At 48.5% G+C, this 20,046-nt stretch overlaps 1 protein-coding gene and 1 pseudogene across 1 annotated transcript; one reads left to right on the top strand and one right to left on the bottom strand.

The window, feature by feature from the left end:
* Window positions 1-270: 270 nt before the first annotated feature.
* Window positions 271-3,445, bottom strand: LOC144139526 (uncharacterized; annotated as a pseudogene).
* A 5,305-nt stretch (window positions 3,446-8,750) lies between these two features.
* On the top strand, window positions 8,751-10,029 carry LOC144140016 (uncharacterized). Its single transcript, XM_077672229.1, has one exon. It carries the CDS (start codon window positions 8,751-8,753, stop codon window positions 9,942-9,944), a length of 1,194 nt encoding a protein of 397 aa, XP_077528355.1. The 3' UTR covers window positions 9,945-10,029.
* Window positions 10,030-20,046: the final 10,017 nt, after the last annotated feature.

The raw sequence follows: 20,046 nt of genomic DNA, 5'->3' as shown, positions 1-20,046 counted from the left end.
TTTTTCGCTCCGTTTTTTGTTTCATTCCCCAGAAAAAAGTTACGTTCCGTTTCTGTTCCGGAACGAAAAAAAAACGTTCCGTAACGGTTCGTAAGGTATTTTTTATAAAATAAACAGTAATAGAATACGTAATAAAATTTATATAATATTAATTGATAAATTAATTAGTAACGTCATAATTGGGTGTTTACGTCCCAAAACTACCATATGATTAAGAGGGACTCTGCAAGAGACTTCGAAGAAAAGTAACAACAAAACCTTAGTATTTATTTTTCCTCCTATTTGAATCCCGCATTATCTTTAAGGAAGTGAGCACGATTTCAGAAGCAGCAGATCATCGAGTGTACTCTCCGACAATCGAGACCGCTGATCCGACAAAACAAACTTCAGTGCAGAAAATGCCCTCTCCACACTGACTTGTGTGGCTGGCACACCAAGGGCCACTTGTGCTAACATGTATAGCTCCGGCTGCCGCTCTTTGCGCTCTTCCCAAAATTTCAACATATTTGTGCTTCTTGGAAGGCGCGGCTCTTTGTCCAGCATTTCTAGCAAAAGTACCATGTCCGATTATCCTGGCTCACTTGTCAAACGCGATTCAGTTCCAGCCTCAGCTTCCTTCGTTTTCAGAAACGCTTCGAGGGCGTCCTCCGGTTCTTCAGAAGTGGGCGCAGCGGTGCTCTCTGAAATGCAGCTGCTACATTGCTTCTGCTGAAGGCCTGTGAAGGCTGTGATTCGCTTCCAGGTTTTGCACAGATGCATCCTCGCTTGATATTTTTGATCAGGTGTCAGCAGAAGGCGATAGCGGTGGTCCATGTACAATGCAGCACAAAAGATATTCGTACTGCAGAGATTTCGTTCTCGTTTCTTCATGGACTGAACCAGGGCCTGTGCCAGTGGCGACGGTATCGCTGATGTCTTCATGGAACACGTCAGCCAAGCACCATAGAAATCTCCGATTGTCAGTTCTGTCTGAAGCACCTTCGTGGCTTCTTGTGCTGGCTGAAGGGATTGGATCAGCCCTTCTACTTTTGCCCACATGCTGTCAGTCCAACTTGTGGTCTGTTCGCGTGAAAGGAAGTCTTTAGCGAAGTCCTTCAGTTCAACGAACCTGGTCAACATGTTCAATGTCGACATCCAGCATGTCGGGCAATCAATAATGTTAGTGCACTTCAGCTTGACTTATCAACACTAACTAAATGGTGCCAAAAATGGCAAATGCAAATAAACGCAGAACAAACTAAACACGTCCTATTTTCTTCCGTAACTAGATCAGATAGTTATATTTATCTAATAAATGACTCCGAAATTCAGACGGTTTCATCCTTTAAATACCTGGGCGTAACATTGACCTCCGACTTAAAATGGGGTCCCCACATAGAAAAAATCACTTCGAAGGCGTTTAAAAAGCTTGGATTGCTTAAACGTCGCCTTCATCTGGCTAATTCTGACACGAAGCTTCAGGCGTATAATACCCTGATTCGCCCTTCTCTCGAATACGCGCCAATAATATGGCATCCTCACCAAATTGGACTTAATAACACAATTGAATCAGTGCGAAACAAAGCCGCTCGATTTATTATGTCTTCATACTCGCGATACAAAAGCGTTTCTGCCTTGAAAGAGCAACTAAATCTTCCCCCTCTCACCCTGTGCAGGCAATTTTCAAGGTTATCTTTTTTCCATGCACTGTACCATGACCCATCGGCCTTCGCTCGCAAATTTATCGTTCCGGCACCATATACTTCGGCACGCGTAGATCATGCTTACAAATTTAATCCCATTTTTGCCCGCACAAAAAAAATATCAGAATTCTCCTCTTGTATTGGCCATAAACGAATGGAATTATTTACCTGCAAACCTAGCCACACCAACAGACGCTCCTTCTTTTCAAACAGCACTTCTCTCCTTTTTAACGACTGAAAGCAATATCTAACTTTAATTTCATTGTGTCTGTTATGTTGTAAACATATTGGTTCTTCCCTGTACGACATTATATCGCTTGTTATTGTTTGTTTCATAGTTTTGTTTAGCGTTGTACTCTGCGATTTCGGAGTGCAATTCTTGTATTACTGTTTTTCTTGCTTTTCTGTTCACACGATGTTATTTTTCATATAATGTTATTATTAGTGCGTTACACCTCGATCCCCCCCTATGTAATGCCCGCCCGGGCCCTTAGGGTACTTAAATAAATAAATAAATAAATAAATAAATAAATAAATAAATAAATAAATAAATAAATAAATAACAATAGCAGGCTTCCTTAGCCCTACCTTTCTTATCAAACGCATTGCACTTTGTACGCGCAGTTTCTTCACGTGTGCGCGACACTGTGCAACGAGGGTGTTTGAACCGGAGTCCTTAAGAGCATCGCTGACTGCCAGTTGCAGCGTGTGCGCAGCATACCTGAAGCCTATCTTAAAATCGGCTCCATCAAGACCAAGGCACTCGGCGTCTTCTGAATCGTCCATCAGAGAGCCGCAATATCCATATTCAGGGTAGCCGCTATCGTCATCCTCGTCTGAACTGGAAGCGTCGGGGTCATCGTTTGTTTCACTGAGAAGGCGAGCAGCCTTTAGCATGTTTGCACCGTTGTCAGTTGTGACACTGTACAACTGGGTGACACTGAGGTCGTAGCGAGACAGAGTGTTTTTCACCTGTGATGTCAAATGCTCGGCAGTGTGCCTATCGTAAAGCTCCTTCATGGCCAGAGGTTGAAGAATTAGTTTTCCATTTTCGGTATACTGCGCGTTGATGCCAAGCAGAGCCCTGTCAAGTCGCGACGCGCTGTCGATTTTTAAAGAAAACATCCGATTTTTCAGCGACTGCGAAATTTCTTCTCGCTTGCTCTTTGCTTCTTCCTGGACCCTGTCCTTTACAGTCTCTGCTGTGATGGCTCGCTTAGCATTGAGCGCTTTTAGGACCGGGTCGATTATTTTCCGAAAGCCTGAGTCATCAATTAGACGAAACGGCCGACCGTTTCTTGTGACTAGTTCAACGCAGCTATTCATGATGATGTCCTCTGTTATTTCGAGCGAAACACACTTCGGTGAAATGGGTTTAAACATGTTCTGTATATCCACTTGCCTGTGCTTTGCCGTAGGAGGGCCTTCCGCCTCGTCCGACGCAACACGCTTTGTAGAGTGGGCTTTGTCGGCCTGAATGTTGCCGTACACTTCCTTGTGGTGTCGCTGCAAATGACGCTCGAGGTTCCCACCATGGTCGCCCGACACAACGTGCTGACAGTCCTCAATCTGGCATGTCGATGTCTTTGAGACGCTGTCATAATTAAAATACCGTCGAGCGCGATTTCTTCTGTCGCGTCCCATCTGAACTAGCTGCAAACGTTGTTACGAGGCGCTTGGGAGGTGGCCGAACATCAGCAATGTTCGCTTGGAGTCAGTCGTAAAAACGTAGTGGACGCGCACTTCACGGCTCGCTGAAGGTGCCTTTCTCACGCTTGCTCGAGCGGTTCGCGTTACCTGACCCGCCGGATGTATGACGCGTGAGATATCGTGTTCCACGCCTGCGCCGCCGCGCCATCGGGGACCGGGGGGGGGGGGGGGGGGGTTCACCATTTCTCTTCGCTTAATAAAGGGACTTGAGTTCCAGCAACCGATCGTTGGGTGCGCTTTTATTGTCGCTCGTCAGCCGACGAGACAGTAACAACGTCGGTAACGAAACACACTGCAGGAATATCACGCCTCCTCTTTGCATGTTCCACCGAACAGGAAAAACGAAATAAAAAAAGGCAGGCAGTAGTGGTCAATTGAAGAAAAAAAAGTAGTTTGCCTGCTAGTCTATGCTCGAAGCTATCTGGTGGAAAATAAACTTGCTCGCGCATGCGCAGTAACTATTTTGCAAGCTGTCAATGGTGCAGACACCAATCCACCGCACTGTTGACAAGGCAAATGATACTGCCGGAATTCAACATGATGGTGCTAGCGACGCGATGTGGACGTACAAAGGGCGACAACATTGCCTTGACCGTGAATTTCTTGGGACCGTGCAGACATTTCCCGTGAACGGAAAACCATTAAAAATATTTCGGTTTCACTCCGGAACGAAATAATATATAATGTTTCGGTTACGTTTTCGTTCCGGTCAAAAATATCGTTTTTTTCGTTTTTCGGTCCGTTCCGACACACTGAGCGCACATGAGTGCAATACGGTTGTTCTTTTAAGTTAGGTTGAGGTTCGCTGAAATTTTATCTCGAAAAGCCGAAAACACGTGCAGCCGTAACTTTTATGTTGTGAACGTGCCTATTTCTCTAAGAACTCGTTAAATAAACTCCTCGTTATTTATATTCCGCGGCCGTTTTTAAAGCAGTGTAATTTACTGTATACGCATTGAATTGGAATGAAGGTTTTCTTGTAAAGTTGACGTTAACACATTTTTTAAGATTCACCGACTTTTCTGAATCAGCACACCAGGATGTTATTAATTTGAATCATGCTGCAAGTATTTTGAATCACGTTCATTCGCTATAGTCCTGTAAATTACACAGTCATTCGCGAACATTTTTAACAAAGATTTGAGGCCACACAAACAAAAGAGGGCCCGCAACCGAGCCTTGGGGAATTGCTGAGGTCGCGGGAACATATCCGGATGAACAACCATTGAGAGCGACCAGCTGCTGTCTTAGAGTGATATACTCGGCTATCCATGCAATAACCAATTCATTCAGTTTATTGCCCGCAATGTACTAACAAGAAGGTGATATGAAACACCGTCAAATGCTTTTTTGCCGCACAAGAAAATAGTCAGCTACTTTAAGCTTATCTATTGCTAGAGTCAAATTGTGTGTTAACTCAACAAGCTGCGTTGAGCAAGAAAAACCCGACGAAATCCGTGTTTGCTAGGATGCTGGCGATTATGTTTAACCAAATGAGTCATATCCCAAGTGTAGCTAATTTCAATTTCAAACACCGCAACTAAATTAACATCCAGGCTTCGTCATTCACAAGTTTCTGTTGTTATGGAAAATTCAAAATAACAATTGTTTCTAAATAGGCAGTCATAAAAACCCATGAAGTAACATAGTGCAGGGCACGAAGTTGAGCCTACCAATGCACGAGCTTTGCCTCTTCTACGTTTATCACAAACAATATTGTGCACATTGTTTTTCGCAGTATTATTGTGAGAAGAATAGCCGGAAACTTGCGCTTTTGCGCACCCTTGCCTTTCTTTGGTGGGGAGTCCTTGACATGGCGCCGGTTGAGCTCCTGCGTGGTGGCCGCTTGCTCGACACCCTTTAAGGCCACTTATTTTGGTGAACCACCGCCATCTCGGGTCAAACATCGCTGCCGGGTCGATATGTCCAATGGTCTCCATTTCTTGAGGGGGCGAACAGCCTCGAGCTGATGCGTCGACGAAGCCGACGGGCGAGGCGTTGTAGCGGCTATGACTGTCGAGGCTTAGCTCACCCGTCGGTGTGGCACAGTCTTCTTGTGGCAATAAATGGCATTTTGATGGCCTAAACGTTTCACTGGTAATGTCCAGTGAGTCCTTGCACCTTGCCCGTTCACCTAGAACACTCAATACTGTTTGACAAACGTAGTTCGTTCATTTAAAATGTAGAAACACCGAGCGGACGAAAAACGTGTCTGCGGCATTCGACTCCCTAACGGCTCTTTCTTCACCCAGGGAAAAACCGGTCCTACATCGGCGGGTCTTCTTCCAAGTACGTGTGCGCATGAATTCTCGGCGCCCAGACGCGCGCCGTTGTTCGCATAATGACGTATAACCTGATACCTTACGAAGGCCGGTCAAAGAGAAATAAAAAATTAGAAGAGTGGACACACGGGCTTATCGCGACCGAGTGGCCTGACTCGCGCACCTTCCGGCAGTCGGAAGTGGTAAAAAACTATATATTTAAAATTAAGCTAACACACAATATTATACTTTTAAAATTTTGTTACACATTAGACTACACATTTTTATTTGTGTAGTAAGTTGAATGGCTGTGAATGTAAATTTTTGTAGCTTCTTTTCGCCAAGCCTGGCCAAGCCGCAAGCGCAAGCCGCCATTTTGCTCTTTCGGCAGCGTTTGCACGTGCGTTTCTGCAGCCTCGTGCTAACCTCTGTTGTTGAGAAGGAAACGCCTAGCGCTTTCTTTGCGACATCGGTTTTGCATCGTGAACGAAAGGTGAGACTTTCTTTTAAGTGCGATGCACTTTATAAGCGACCCCAAACCATCCACCGCCGGCGGCGGCGGCGTCCGCAGCCCTGCTCTCCCTAGCAACGGCTCAGAGCGGAGAGGAGCGTCGGTAGCAACGGCGCAGTGACGTCACTCACCACGTGACGCCACTGCGCGCGGCGCACACCGCCGCGCCGCGAGGGAGCGGTGCTCCTCTATATTTAAAAAAGAAACAGCATCCGGCGCCAGGTTTCGATCCCGAGGACTTTGCGGCCGCAGCGCGACGCTCTACCGACCAAGCCACGGACACTTTTTTTTTTTTTTTATTGCAACATTTCAGTACAAAACAAGCACCATCAAACAAAAAACTGCAACGATAAAACTGCTAGTCATCACCTTGACAGCAGAAAAACGATTAAAATTGTTTGAGGTTGGTCAGTGTTTCCATCACAGGCAACCACTCTGGAGGCTCAGGCTGAGCCCTCCACACTTCAATAATCATACGCATTGAATCAGCGAAATATTCTCTTGACCATTTAGCGTCAACGTCCCTATGGCGTATGGCCATGCGGGATTTCCAAATTGTATGTAGGGCCAGGACCATCACGAGGTCGTAAGGTACTTCGTCACTCTCAATAGGTAAAAACCTAATGCCGTGAGCGTCCAGGGGAAAATCTTTTTTGAGGGTTCGCTGAAGCACGTCCCAAAAGAAGACCCCGTCCCAGCAGTCCAAAAACACGTGTTCTACAGTTTCGGGTTTTCTGCACGGGTAGCAGTCCACCCCACCCGGCAAAAACATTCCCTTTTCCTTCTGCCACATTTTCACATCAAGGACGCCCGAGTGAAGTTTAAAGAAAAACGTCTTAACCCATGGGCCAATCGCCATACGTTTCACACGCTTGAGCACATCCTGTCCTGGCCCTACACGGTACAGCGATCTATACAATGGAACGGGAAGTACTGAATCAACGAGGTCATTATACAATCTTTTACGCGTCACACTAGATAAGTACTCTAGCGTGAAGCGTGCACGCAAAAACATGGTGGCTTGTACCACCTCACGGAAGTAGCCTTTCGTTGCGCCAAAAGATAAAGAAGCTGACGTTAAAACAAAATCAGGAAGCGCTCTGGCCAACTTCACCTGACACACAGTGCGCAAAAAGGAGTCCTTCACATCCCGAAGAAACAAAAAACGATTTACCACTTGACGCAAAAACAGATGCGATAATGACAGGCCACCAAGACGCACGCGCCGAAACAGGTTCGTACGGCTTGTTCTCTCCCATGACGACTCCCAAATCAACATAGCAAAAACTCGGTGCAAGGCCTGTACACGCGCCCGCGAACAATGCAACACCTGTAGAACGTACCACAGTTTGCTAATTAAAAACACATTACACACTGATGCCCTAGCAAATATTGAAAGTCCGCTTCCCTTCCATTTCTCGGCCTTTTCACGCAATTCGACTGTTTGACTGCGCCAATAAGGGTCGCTGTCTACATAGTTCTCGAGGGGCACTCTCAAGTACTTCACCGGCGTCGTCTGCCAGCTGATACACTCGAAAACACTAGGCATACTGTCCCACTGGCCATGCCAGAAACCAACACATTTCTGCCAATTAACACCACTGGCACTGTACTTACAAAAACATTTCAAGGTGTTTACAGCAATGCTTATGCTTCTCCTATCAACAAAAAAAAAGAGCAATGTCGTCAGCGTAAGCTAACACCCGCACATCACACGACTGAAGTTTAAACCCTTTGACGTCTTTGCTCCGGATTACACTTAAACAAAACGCTTCAATGTAGAAACAAAAAAGCAACGGAGACAATGGGCAACCCTGACGAACGGCACGTTGAACAGGAACGGGTGCGCCGATCGTTTTGTTAATAACAAGCCTAGTAGAACACCCAGTGTACGCCATGCGCACACCATTGAGAATAACAGAACCAACATTCACGTGTTCAACATATTTAACAAAAGTTCGTGCGACACCTGATCGAAGGCTTTAGCCATGTCTACCTGGAGCATTGCCAAAGTCCCTTGCATGGCGTCACAACACTCCAGAACACTTCGGGCAGTATGAATATTTGTAACTATCGACCGCCCTTTGATCCCGCACGTTTGATGCGGCCCTACCAGGTCCTTTATGACAGTCTGTAAGCGGCCTGCCAATATTTTCATTAAAACCTTATAATCGACATTTGTCAGACTAATAGGACGATACCCAGGGATCTGCCTGAGTTTCGCAACCTCCTCCGATTTCGGTATAAGCACAGTGTGCGACACGAGAAAAGAAGGTGGCAGCTCACCTTTGTGGTACGCCTCAGAGTAAACTCTACATAGGACCGGGCTAATGTCACCCTTAAACGCCTTGTAGAAAGCAGCGCTCAGGCCATCAGGGCCCGGCGTCTTCCCTGGGCTTAACTCGTCGATAGTGCCGCGTATATCTTCTACTGTAATATCTCTTTCGAGATGCGCCATAACTTCCTCGTCTAAGCACGGTAACAATGACGTAAACTCTTCTCTAAACTTGACGGCATCGACAGGATGACAAGAAAACAAATTTTTATAAAAGTCTGCTTCCGGCCACCACAGTGAACAGACGCAGGATGCAGGGCTCCTCAGGAGCGGTTAATGCGGCCGTTCCCGGCCGCGGTAACAGGTTTCTTGCTCAGGACGATTGTTATCAAGTTTCGTTGCCGACATTGCCTACAGGACGTATTGTTTTTAATACCGTTTTTTTGCACGGTGACATGCGTGCGCGCCCGTATCGCGTTGAAGATTTCCGCGATACTTTGGCTCGGCTGGAATTGCTCCCTGAGGTACTTGCCTTGGGGGCGTTCCAAATGAGTCACGTATGGGCGGTGACGTTCAAGTCGGAGCTAGGCGTCAAGAAGATCTTGGAAGCAAAGGAGCTTCACGTCAAAGGTCGACACTGCCTCGTCGTCGACCCTGCCAACCAGGACCTGCGGCTGAAGCTCCACTGGCTGCTTTACAACGTGACCGAGGACGACGTACGAGTTGCGCTGGCTCCCTACGGGAGGGTCAGCGAAGTTTCACGGGAGCGCTGGCGTGTTCAAGGCGTCCACGACAAGGGCTCGACGACGCGGTCCGTGACCCTCAAGCTCAACGCGGGCGTGAGGGCTGAGGACCTGCCCCACCAGCTTCGTGTCGCAGGCGAGCAGGCGCTCGTGGTCGTGCCCGGCAGGGCCCCGCAGTGCCTTCGCTGTTATGGCACGGGGCACATGAGGCGCGACTGCAAGGTGCCGCGCTGCACTCTCTGCCGCCGCTTCGGTCACGAAGCGAACGAGTGCGTGCGGACGTACGCGAAGGTGGCCGGACCGGTGGGGGATGTGGACCGAACGGAGAACATCATGGACGAGGAGGAGACGGAGGCGGCTGCAGCAGGGGGCGGAGGAGACCCGGTGACGGAGGACGCGCCGCCTGAAAAGAGCGCTGAGGTGAAGGAGTCGGCCGCCGTCGTAGTGCTACCTGCGCAAAGTGTCAACGAAGGAGACCAGCTGACGTACGACGGCGACGGTGAGAGCCCGGTGAGCGTGGCGGGTCAGTTTGCGGCGTTGGAATCTCCCGCCCCCCAAGAGGGCGTCGACTTGAAAACTAGCGACCAGGACCAGTCTGTGGCCAAGCGGCCGCGTCAAGACAGTGTCGGACAACGCGGAGGGGGGGATGGCTCCGTAGCGGTGGGGTCGGTGAGTGTGGGACCCACGTCGCGGCGCTCGAGCTTCAAGCCGAAGCTCAACACGCCCTACGACAGAGGACCCACGGCAACAAAGAATTCGTAAGAACGCCATCCTTGCCTTCGTTTTCGGACTGCTAAAAGTATTTTTAAGTTTTCTTTGTGTGTCTTTGAAAAGCAAGAAAAGTGCAGGGCGTGTTCTAGTATTGGGTTTAAGCTCGTTAGTTGTATTACGTGGGTTTTTGGTTCTGTGTCGGGTGTCGAAGGGTTTTCCTTGCGGTCATTGCGCGTTTTTTTGGGGGGGTGTGTTGGGCGTCGAAGAGTTCTTCCTTCGTTTCAGGGTGGGGGTTTGGGGTGTTTTGTATGTACGAGCGTTAAGTGAAGCTCTCTCAACGGGCTCAAGTTGGATCCGTTTGTTTTTTTCCATGGGGGGAGGGGGGGGGGGCTGTTTTCGTCGTTTTACGGTGTTGTGTTTTTTTTTTTCATTTGTCAAATGTACCAGCATAAATGCTTTCGGGTCTGTTTGTTTTCTCTCTTAACCTGCTGTATTTAAACACGCCAATCCGTATTGCCACGCTTAACGTCCGGGGGCTTGCTGACCGGAGACGGCAGAATCAGTTGTATCGTTTAGTGACCGAACAGGACCTGGATATAGTGGCGGTACAAGAAACGAAGGTTGAGAGAGAGGAGCAGACAGATCGTATGGTGCGCCCGTTTGCGTCGAGGTACGACATGTGCGTTGCTCACGCGGTCGGGATGTCTGCGGGCGTTGCCCTGTTGGATCGAAGGAGTTTGGGGGCAACCCTAGAGACCGTCACCGCGTCCGAGTGTGGGCGTTTTGTTGTGTGCGATTTTGTTTTATCGTCAAGCGAATGGCGCTTGATTTGTGTGTACGCGCCCACAAAGGCAGCGGAAAGGAAGGGTTTTTTTGAGGATGTTCGCGGGTTTTGCGATACGGAGAGGCTCGTTATTTTACTTGGCGACTTTAATTGCGTATGTTCTGCGCAAGACAAAAGTAGCTCGACAAGGTTCCGCGATGCGAGTACGATAGTTTTAACTGATATCGTCGCTGACTTCGCGCTGGAAGATGTGGGCGATAGCCTTGGCAGTAGCGGTACCGTTCGCTATACACACTTCCAGGGCAACAGTCATGTGCGTCTCGACAGAGTGTATGTTTCGTCAGAGATTCTGCCGGAGTGTGGTAGCTACCTAGTCTCCCCCGTTTCCTTCAGCGATCACTGTCTAGTGACCGTAACCGTTGGTAGAATGGTAAAACCAGGCAACGCGTTCTGTTGGGGGCTTTGGAAGCTTAATAACAAGCTGCTGCAGGATGAACATTTCACTGACGCCGTTAATGCATGTGCACGGACGTTTTTCGGTGGAGAAGAGAACGTTAACTTTACTCTCAATTAGGAGCTCTTCAAACAAGAAGTTAAGTTAAAGGCCCTTGAAAGATCATCCGCAATCAAATACGACGAGAAGCAAAGAGAAGCCTGGTTACGAAGTACCCTGGACGTTTACGTTAAGGAAGAATGTGAATCGCCCGGGGCGTTGAAGGATGACATTAGAGGATTAAAAGCGCAGCTCGAAGTAATAGATAAAGAGACGTATGAGGGTGCGCTTGTGCGCGCACGAGCTGAGAGATTTTTGCACGGGGAAGCGCCGACTAAAAGAGCGTTCAGCGCGGAAAAGAAGTATGCGCGCAGAAATGCAATAGTGGAAATTGAAGCTGAAGGTGTGGTTTATAGTGACCAGGCTAATATAGAGACCAAGCCACGGACACGACGCTGATATCAGTGTTAGTGACGCGCCTTATATCTTTAACGCATTCAAACTACGTCGTCAGCGGCGTGCGTTGGCGACTCAGCGGCGTTATAGCGGCTTGATTACTGCGTGGTGTACACGTGATACTACAAACCCGATGGAAGAGATGGAAGAGAAGGCGGCGAGGCGGTGGGCTGCTGGGGCCGAGCGCAAGAGCCGCAAGCGGGCAGACAACCGTGCATTCGCACTTTCACATTCTCCCCCTCGGGGAAATGCGGGGGAATTTTTTTTTAAGTGCTGGTGTGGCGTATCATATTTGCGTTTCCTTGTACTGCAAACACTGCGAGCACTGCGTAACCTCAGGGAATCAGGCATAGCTAGTGTGGCGTCTTTAGGATAAGCGCTTGGGAAACGCCCCGGAAAGGCGTAAGACACCATTTTTTAGCCGGACGTAATGGTATTTTAGGCTGGTTGTGCCGTTTCATCTAGCGCTGAGGAATGTCAGCGGTACGCGCCCGTCGTCGCACGTAGCGTTTACGTGCCGCAAACGACGGCGGTGAGTTGCGGAAGTGGCCGGCCGGCCGGCGGTCCGTAGGCAAAGCAGGCGTTGCGCGCTGCTGTCGCTGCACTGAATTACGTGAGCCGCAGGCTGCGTTGTATTATACTAGCTAGCCATTGCTAGCTTGGCCAACTGTTACTGCTATTATGTATTATGGCCGTGATGCGCTGCAAAGCCGTCCGGGCTAACGTACGCGGCGAAGTAGCCGTATCTGCATTAATTTGGCTTATCCGGGCAAAACCAGCAGCCGTTCACTCATCGTAAGTTTTACACATGGGTGCATACCAAGCTGCCGGCGTACAAAGCGAACCCGCTCGCCGACGCCGATAACGCGCGCTCGTCGCTTCGCTTTGGCGCGTCAGGTACGGTAAAAACGCGTCTTTCGTCGGCAGATAACAGCTTTGCTCGAGGCGGGGTGAGTGCGCAGTGCATTGAAACCTTCATATTTGGTCTTCGTTCTACATCGTATATCAATTCCGGTATCGCAGGTATTGCATACAACTGATCCACACTTGCCGTTTTTTCAAGCGTTTGCTCGCTTTTCTCTGGTCATATTTTGGCTAGTTTAATTAAACGCGTATTGCGCAGATTGCACCTATTCAGTCGGAACTGTGTGTTTCTTGTCATATCTTTTTAAGGCATAGCCTTTGGCGGTTAGTAGTACTCAGTACGACGCTCACTGCTGCTTGCCATGCTGCCCACACAGCGCCCAAATATACTTTCGCCAGGTGCCCGTTCTCGGGATGCGTTTCTTTCGCGAGCCCGTGGGGCAACAGGTTTGTTTAACGTTCAGCTCGCTCTCGCTCTTCGTCCTGATTTTACAAAAAAGACAAAGGGATTCAGGCTATGTGAGCAGCGTTATCATTCTTGTTAACCCAAACAATAGCTCAATTGCATTAAAGGAGCCATGAAGAGAAAATGCAAGTTGGTTTTATTCGAAAGATTTCGTGTTTTATAGTGCCCCCAGCGCTTGTCCGGATACAAACGGTGCTTTATTCACTGAGAAATTAAACAATTTAGGTTAAAATTTTGATTTTCCCGCTCAATCGTGCGTTTTCGTGGTCCCAAGTGACATCACTGAAACCGACCGCTCTGCAGCCTAGAGTACCTTCATTCACGCATCCGCCGTACAGGGTAGGGACACGTATACGTTGGCGCCGCCATTTTCAGTTGCTCGCTCGCCGCCGAAGCAAGTCATTGTGTCAAAACCGCGCTAAAATTATCGCCGCAACGCGGTTTACTGAAAAATTTTGAATCATATTGTCTGTTTCGCGTTGCTAGGTCTCGTGGGAAACGAAAAGAATAACGCGTTGAGCCCGTTGGCCCAATTGCGGCGGCACGGGACCGTTCAAAGGTTGTCTCCACCCTGTAGAGCGGTGTTGGTTTGTTCCCCCGTTTCTTTACGTTCCGTAACCTAGATGGCGCCACCATACCGTGGCAAGCGTTTGGTTTGTTTTTGCCCGCATTTAAACCTGGCTTGTTTTTGTTCTGGGAGAAAATATTCGTTCCCTGAAACAGTGCTCGCTCGACAAATGGGGTCACGTAAGACACCGTTGCTTGCGTCAATCGGCCAGTGTCGTCTGAGACAACCCCAAGCCCCGTAGTGCTGTGCAGCGAAACCAAAGCATGCTGTGCGCAGTACGAACAGCAGAACGCATCAGTACTTCTATGTTTACATGTGCTTTCGTAACTTCCACTGTTTGTCCCATCATTCTTATTGCTTTGTAAAGAATGTGCCCTAAATTTAAGCGCAAATTGCTCGTTCGTCTAGTTTGTAAGTTCTACCTAATTTGCGGCTGCTTCTGCCAGCCTCCGCCAATCGCAGAGCTTAGCCCATGTGACGACATAGGTTCTGTTGCGGGAAATGAGCTGGTGGGTCGCATGACCATTCCCGTTTTTCGTAATTATGTAGCTTATTTGAGCGAAGTTGACGTTAAAAGTGGTGTCAGTATGATTCTAACGAGACAACCTTTTGAATGAACCGAACTTGTGTTTTCTCTTCATGGCTCCTTTAAGAATATGCCTAACCAGTGTTGCGAAATTACAAAGACCCATATTTTTAGTGTTGCTAATAGCTTGACCGCATGATTGCTGAATAGATTAAGAGAACTTGTGTTTTAAATAGGTGGCATGCACTGGAGGCAATACTTGAATACTAGTTGAAGTGAAATTTACTGACTGTTCACATATCATTTGTCATTGCAAGCAGTTTGTGTACTATTTCACCTATCACCTGTGCAGGTCTACAGGTGCCCTCAAGACAGAGCCAACCAGCCAACTGCATTCGTCATACCAAACATGGTGCAAGCACTTCATGAATTGTGCCCTCACAGGACTCACAAAAGTGGCCGTGGCAACTGTTCTCCCAGAGTTATTCAGTTGTATTGATGACTGCCTGCAATGCTTCTTGCTGCTTTATTGATGCTTCTGATGGATACCGCAACTGTATTCCATCTATTGAACTTTGCCATTAGCACCTAAAATATAACGCAAGTCTCGGCACTCAATAAGGCGTGACCACTGAAAAGACTATCGTTGACTCAAGGAACAAACTGTTTTTTATCACTGACATGCCTCATCTCTTTAAAACCACGAACAACAGCGTATACAGTCTCTAAACTCCACTCGCAAATTATTGTTCCTGCTAGTTGTAATATTGTGAAAACAGTACATCCACAAAAACCCTTTGACATTATGAAGACTGCCAGGGTAAGAGGTCATGCTAAATGTCGTTTGCCACCGTACGTGCTGCCTGTTGTCGGACTGGCCGAGATGAAGAGAACCATGTTGGGACCTACGTTGTCAAATGCTTATGGTACTCTGTAAGTGCCACCATTGTCTCATACACGAGAAGCATATACTGCTTCCCTGTTTCTTATATTAAACTGTTCGTATTGACAGCGGAAGGCATGAATTTGTGTGCCTTAAACGAGCCTGGAACCTGTCGGTTGACTACGTGCACGTACCTAAAATATCTCCTCCTGGCCCTTTGCCTTTACTGGGAAGGTGACGCTTTCGGTAGGTAACCCGGCTTCTTGGGAAAATGCACCCTTGCAAGGAACCAATAGGAAGTTGATTTTTTTCCTCTTAACCTTTTGCGTGTGCATCTCCACATAAATGGGATTTCTGTTCAATTACTGCTACTGATTTGAAGTTGCCCCGAGGCAATAGATCTCATTAGAGTTCATCAAATAAGTGAGGCCATCAAAGCCTAAGTTTTTCCCTTCTTTCACATCCTAACTGGAGAAATTGCCAGACTAAAAAATTATCTCCGGAGATAGTGGTTGTAAACAGTTGCAAGTATCCCAGTGTCTAGATTATGTTATGGTTGATATTTTTGTATGACTGCAACAGCGCATAGAGTCTGAGGGTGTCGTAGATACAAGTAAACCTGTGGATGGCTGAGTTTCTGGGTTTTCTGCATTTTCAATTACCGTGGAGAAAAAATCCTTTGTGTGGTTGTGATACCTTTACTTGTGCATATTTTTTTCATTCCTGGAAACGTATTTTCCTCTCACTACTGTGTATTGTCTCTGTTAAGTATTACTCACTGTTTATTATTATATGTGTGTTGCAAAGAATGATGACAATTTGAACTTGTTCCGTTTAGTGCCACGCAATAAATATTTCTTCATTTATGATGTGTCTCTTTTATGGGGCTCGGCAACATGTGAACACACGACAGAATTCTTAACCAAGTGTGAGTGGTACTGTAAATTGCAATTTGCCATTTTCAGAAAAAGGTTTTTTTTTGTAAAAGCATACGGGCACTAAGCCTGAGAATGATATATTCAAATAAACAGTAATTATTGCATGAAAGCATTCGAATACCGTACCGATGCCCGTCGCCGTGAGCAGCGCTTTCCAGTCCTTCAAACTACCCGCCAAAATCGGTATCCGTGAAATTGAAACCGAAAGTGAACGTACGAAAGTGAACGAAAGTATGGTTAGTAGTTTGGCTACCCGTCCACTCGGTGCGCTACACTACAGTACAGTCATTCGGCCGCAGGCCTCTATGGGAGTGTCCACTCTTACCAGTATTTCTTTCTCTATGGGCCGGTCTCCTCTTGAACACCGGTTGCCGAAAATTCTGCGGCCGTTCGCTTGCCGTAATTCGGCCGAGGACGCTAACCAAATGAAAAACGTACATTCTGAAGCCGTAAGTCGGCCGATCTCCTTTATAACACCGGCTGCCCGAAGAAAACGAATATTCTGCCGCCGGACGCGCGGTTCACCGTTGAAAGAGAGGATGCGCGGCAGCCGCGCTACGGCCGGTCTCCTTTCGAACACCAACTGCCACAAGAATACGGATATCCTGTGGCCGGTCGCTTGCCGTGCTTCGCCTGAACACCGCTTCCCGAAGGAAAAACGGATGCCCTAAAGCCGTACTCCGGCCGATTTCTTTCTCAACATCGGCAGCCGAAAGGCAACTGAATATCTGGCAGCCGGGCAGCTGCCGTTGTGCGTCTGAACACGGGCGGCCGGAGAAATACCGAAGCGCTGGTTGCCGAATGTTGGCCGCTCGTCGTATGATCAGCGGCTGCCAGAACCTGGATGCTGGCCGGACATGCCAGAAAGCGGCCATAGACGGGCCCGTCTTCGGACACACTTTCTGTACCGCCTGGTACAGTAACTACCCACCGTACCCTTAACAGCTGCCAGGGTGTCATCTCCGAATGAGAACTGATCAACGAAACAGACTCTGACCTGCTTGAAGGTTTGCGCGAGCAGGGGAGCAACCGCTGTGCGACGCATCACCATTAGACGAGACGGGAACGAAATTAGGACAAAGCACATAATATTGACCTTTGATCGCTGCACTTTGCCAGAGTATGTGAACGCAGGGTTTCTGCACTGTAAGACCAGAGTCTACATACCAAACCCGCGACGTTACTTTATTTGCCAGAGGTATGGGCACGGCAGCAATTCGTACCGAGGAAAACAAACGTGTGCGAAGTGCTCTGAGCAGGACCATTCTGCTGACGACTGCAAAAGCACACAACTCAAGTGCAGCAGCTGTGGAGGACCCCACGGGGCATACTCTCGCTCTTGCCAGGAGTTTAAGAAAGAAAAAGAAATCATCAACCTAAAAGTGATGCAAAATGTCTCATTTTCAGAAGTCCGTAAACGGTATGCTCTGCTTCCTTCAGGGAGCTATGCCAGCGCGGCCCGCCGGGGGGTGGGGTGGCGTGTGGTTTCAGCGGCCACTCAGGTCAGCGAAACTGACTTGGTGGCGCACCTACCCCCCGAGGTGCTGCCCTTGGCAGGCCAAACAACTCAGGCAACGCCAGCCGTGCTCGCATGCATTGCACCTGACCAGAATTGCACTGGGAGTGGCGTTGCTGTCACTACTCCACAGACTCCGGCCGCTGAAACTCCGGTGGCGATGGATATGGGTACAGGAGGCCCCTCTTCTGCAGCCATGTCTAGCACAACGAAAAAGGTATTGGCTAAATCTTCTGCCATCCCATCACACACGTTGCGGGATGGGCGTCGTAAAACCTCCCTCCCGTCAACGGCCCGAAACTCGGACGAGGACATGGATGCCACGCCATCTCAGCCTGCATCGCAGTCACCCAAAGAACGAACAGCGCGTCAGTCTTGGCCGCGGCAAAAAACCACAAGCTCCCCGAGTCACTGGGCCTGATTTGGGCTCAGTGACATAGGTATCTCCATCCAAGCAAAACCTATGCTCAACATCTTTCTTCTAGTCTTTATGGCAGATCAAAGCGTTATCCAATGGAACTGTAGGGGATTAATTAGAAGCCTCGATGATGTCTACGAAATCCTTCATAAGTACCATCCAAATATCCTATGCCTACAAGAAACACCCTTAAAACCTACACAAACCAATTTTCTCAAACAATACTCAATATTCAGGAGAGACAGGGACTGCTGCACTCACTCCTCTGGTGGTGTAGCAATTGTCTTGCAAAAGACTGTCCCCTGCCAACCTCTTCAGTTGCTCACTGCCCTCGAAGCTGTGGCAGTCCGAGCAATCCTCTTTAATAGGTTAATAACAGTTTGCTCTCTATACATTCCCCCGGATTACCGCCTATCGAGCTCAGAAATTCGAGTCCCTCATAGATGAACTCCCGCAAGCCTTCTTATTGGTAGGCGACTTTAATGCTCACAGTAAATTCTGGGGGTCTCAACGGACAGATGCCCGGGGTGGCTTGCTAGAAAAGCTTTTATTTTCCTCCGGAGCTTGTCTACTCAATAAAAAACAGCCGACATACTACAACACTACACACAACACATACTCACACATAGACTTGGCAATCGGCTCTTTTAAGTGCGAATGCACTTTATAAGCGACCCTAAATCACTCGACCGCCGTCCGCGCTCCCCCTCTCCCCTAGCAACGGCGCGGAGGAGGAGAGAGAGCGTGCGTAGCAACGGTCTCGGCGTAGCAACGGTCTCCTGCTCGGCGTAGCTGCGGGCGGCGCGCCGCTCCCTGCATCACTCGTCCGCCGTTCGCGCTCTCCCTCTCCCCTAGCAACGGCGCGGAGGAGGAGAGAGAGCGTGCGTAGCAACGGTCTCGGCGTAGCAACGGTCTCCTGCTCGGCGTAGCTGCGGGCGGCGCGCCGCTGCGCCGGTTCGCTTCTCGTTCCGTCCGCGTGAGGGCGCTCGCTCGTCGGCTCCGCATTCCGACGCTCGAGGGCGCTCGCGCCACGGCGCGCCCCTCCGGATCAAATCGGGTAACTTCGGGTAACTTCGGGCAAACTCGGGCATTCGCACTTTGCCATCTTCCCTCTCACTTGGGAAATGCTTGTCTTTTGTCCTCTTTCCATGTGTTGAATGGGGAGTGGACGATAATCTTTATGGGAGCGACCACTTCCCATTCATCCTGAAAAGTATTGGAAAAATCCCTAACAGTTCCGACTCTCATAAAAGGTTTAAGGAATGTGCTGCAGATTGGCTGAAATTTAAACAGCTATCGCAGCTTTCATACACATCTTTAAGCCATTTGGGCATTGATGAAGCCTGTGAACTGATTACGGCCCATATACTTCATGCCGCCGAGTGCTCAATTCCGCAAACATCTGGTGCCACACCTAACACTAGGAGGCCATGGTGGAATGAGGAGTGTCGGCATGCACGCAAGGCTCAAAACAAGGCATGGGGTGTCCTTCGCAGGTATCCCACTTCTGAAAACCTCATTTCCTTCAAACGTGCGAAAGCACAAGGAAGGCGCATTCGCCAACAAGCCAAAAGGGAGAGCTGGCCCTCTTTTGTGACTTCTATCAATTCATACACAGATGAAGGCAAAGTATGGAATAGAATTAAAAAGCTTAATGGACGTAAAACACACAGCCTACCCTTGGTTAGCAGTGCGGGTGACACCCTTGAGGATCAGGCAAAAGCCCTTGCAAAACACTTTGAATATATTTCAAGTTATACGCACTACACGAATACTTTTTATAACACAAAACATCCATGGAGAAAAAACCGACTAGAGATAACAAAACATCCGACGAACCATACAACTCGAATTTTTCTCTAACAGAGCTTTTGGTTGCCCTAGGAACATGTAAGGCTTCAGCACCAGGGGCCGATAGGATATCATATGCGATGATACAACATCTGCCCACAGAAACTCTCCAAATGCTTTTGAACTTATTCAATAAAATTTGGGCAGCAGGATATTTTCCGAGAGCTTGGAGAGAAGCTGTTGTAGTTGCCGTATTGAAGGAGGGGAAAGATGCCTCACTACCTGCCAGTTACCGACCAATAGCTTTGACAAGTTGCCTGGGAAAGCTTTTAGAAAAATGGTAAATAAAAGGACAATGTATTTTATTGAATATAACGGCATCCTGGACAGTTGTCAGGCCGGTTTTCGATCAGGTCCAAGCACAACTGACCAGCTGGTAGCCTTTGAGTC

Source organism: Haemaphysalis longicornis, unplaced genomic scaffold, assembly GCF_048455015.1.
Source record: "Haemaphysalis longicornis isolate Haplotype H1 unplaced genomic scaffold, Haemaphysalis longicornis Haplotype H1 scaffold_5, whole genome shotgun sequence".
In the NCBI taxonomy this organism is placed as follows: Eukaryota; Metazoa; Arthropoda; class Arachnida; order Ixodida; family Ixodidae; genus Haemaphysalis; species Haemaphysalis longicornis.
Note: the sequence above shows the minus strand (reverse complement) of the source record. Positions and strands in the feature narration are given on the sequence as shown.

Coding starts and splice junctions, on each gene's coding strand:
- LOC144140016 (XM_077672229.1), top strand. CDS start 8,751: ATGCAGGGCTCCTCAGGAGCGGTTAATGCGGCCGTTCCCGGCCGCGGT.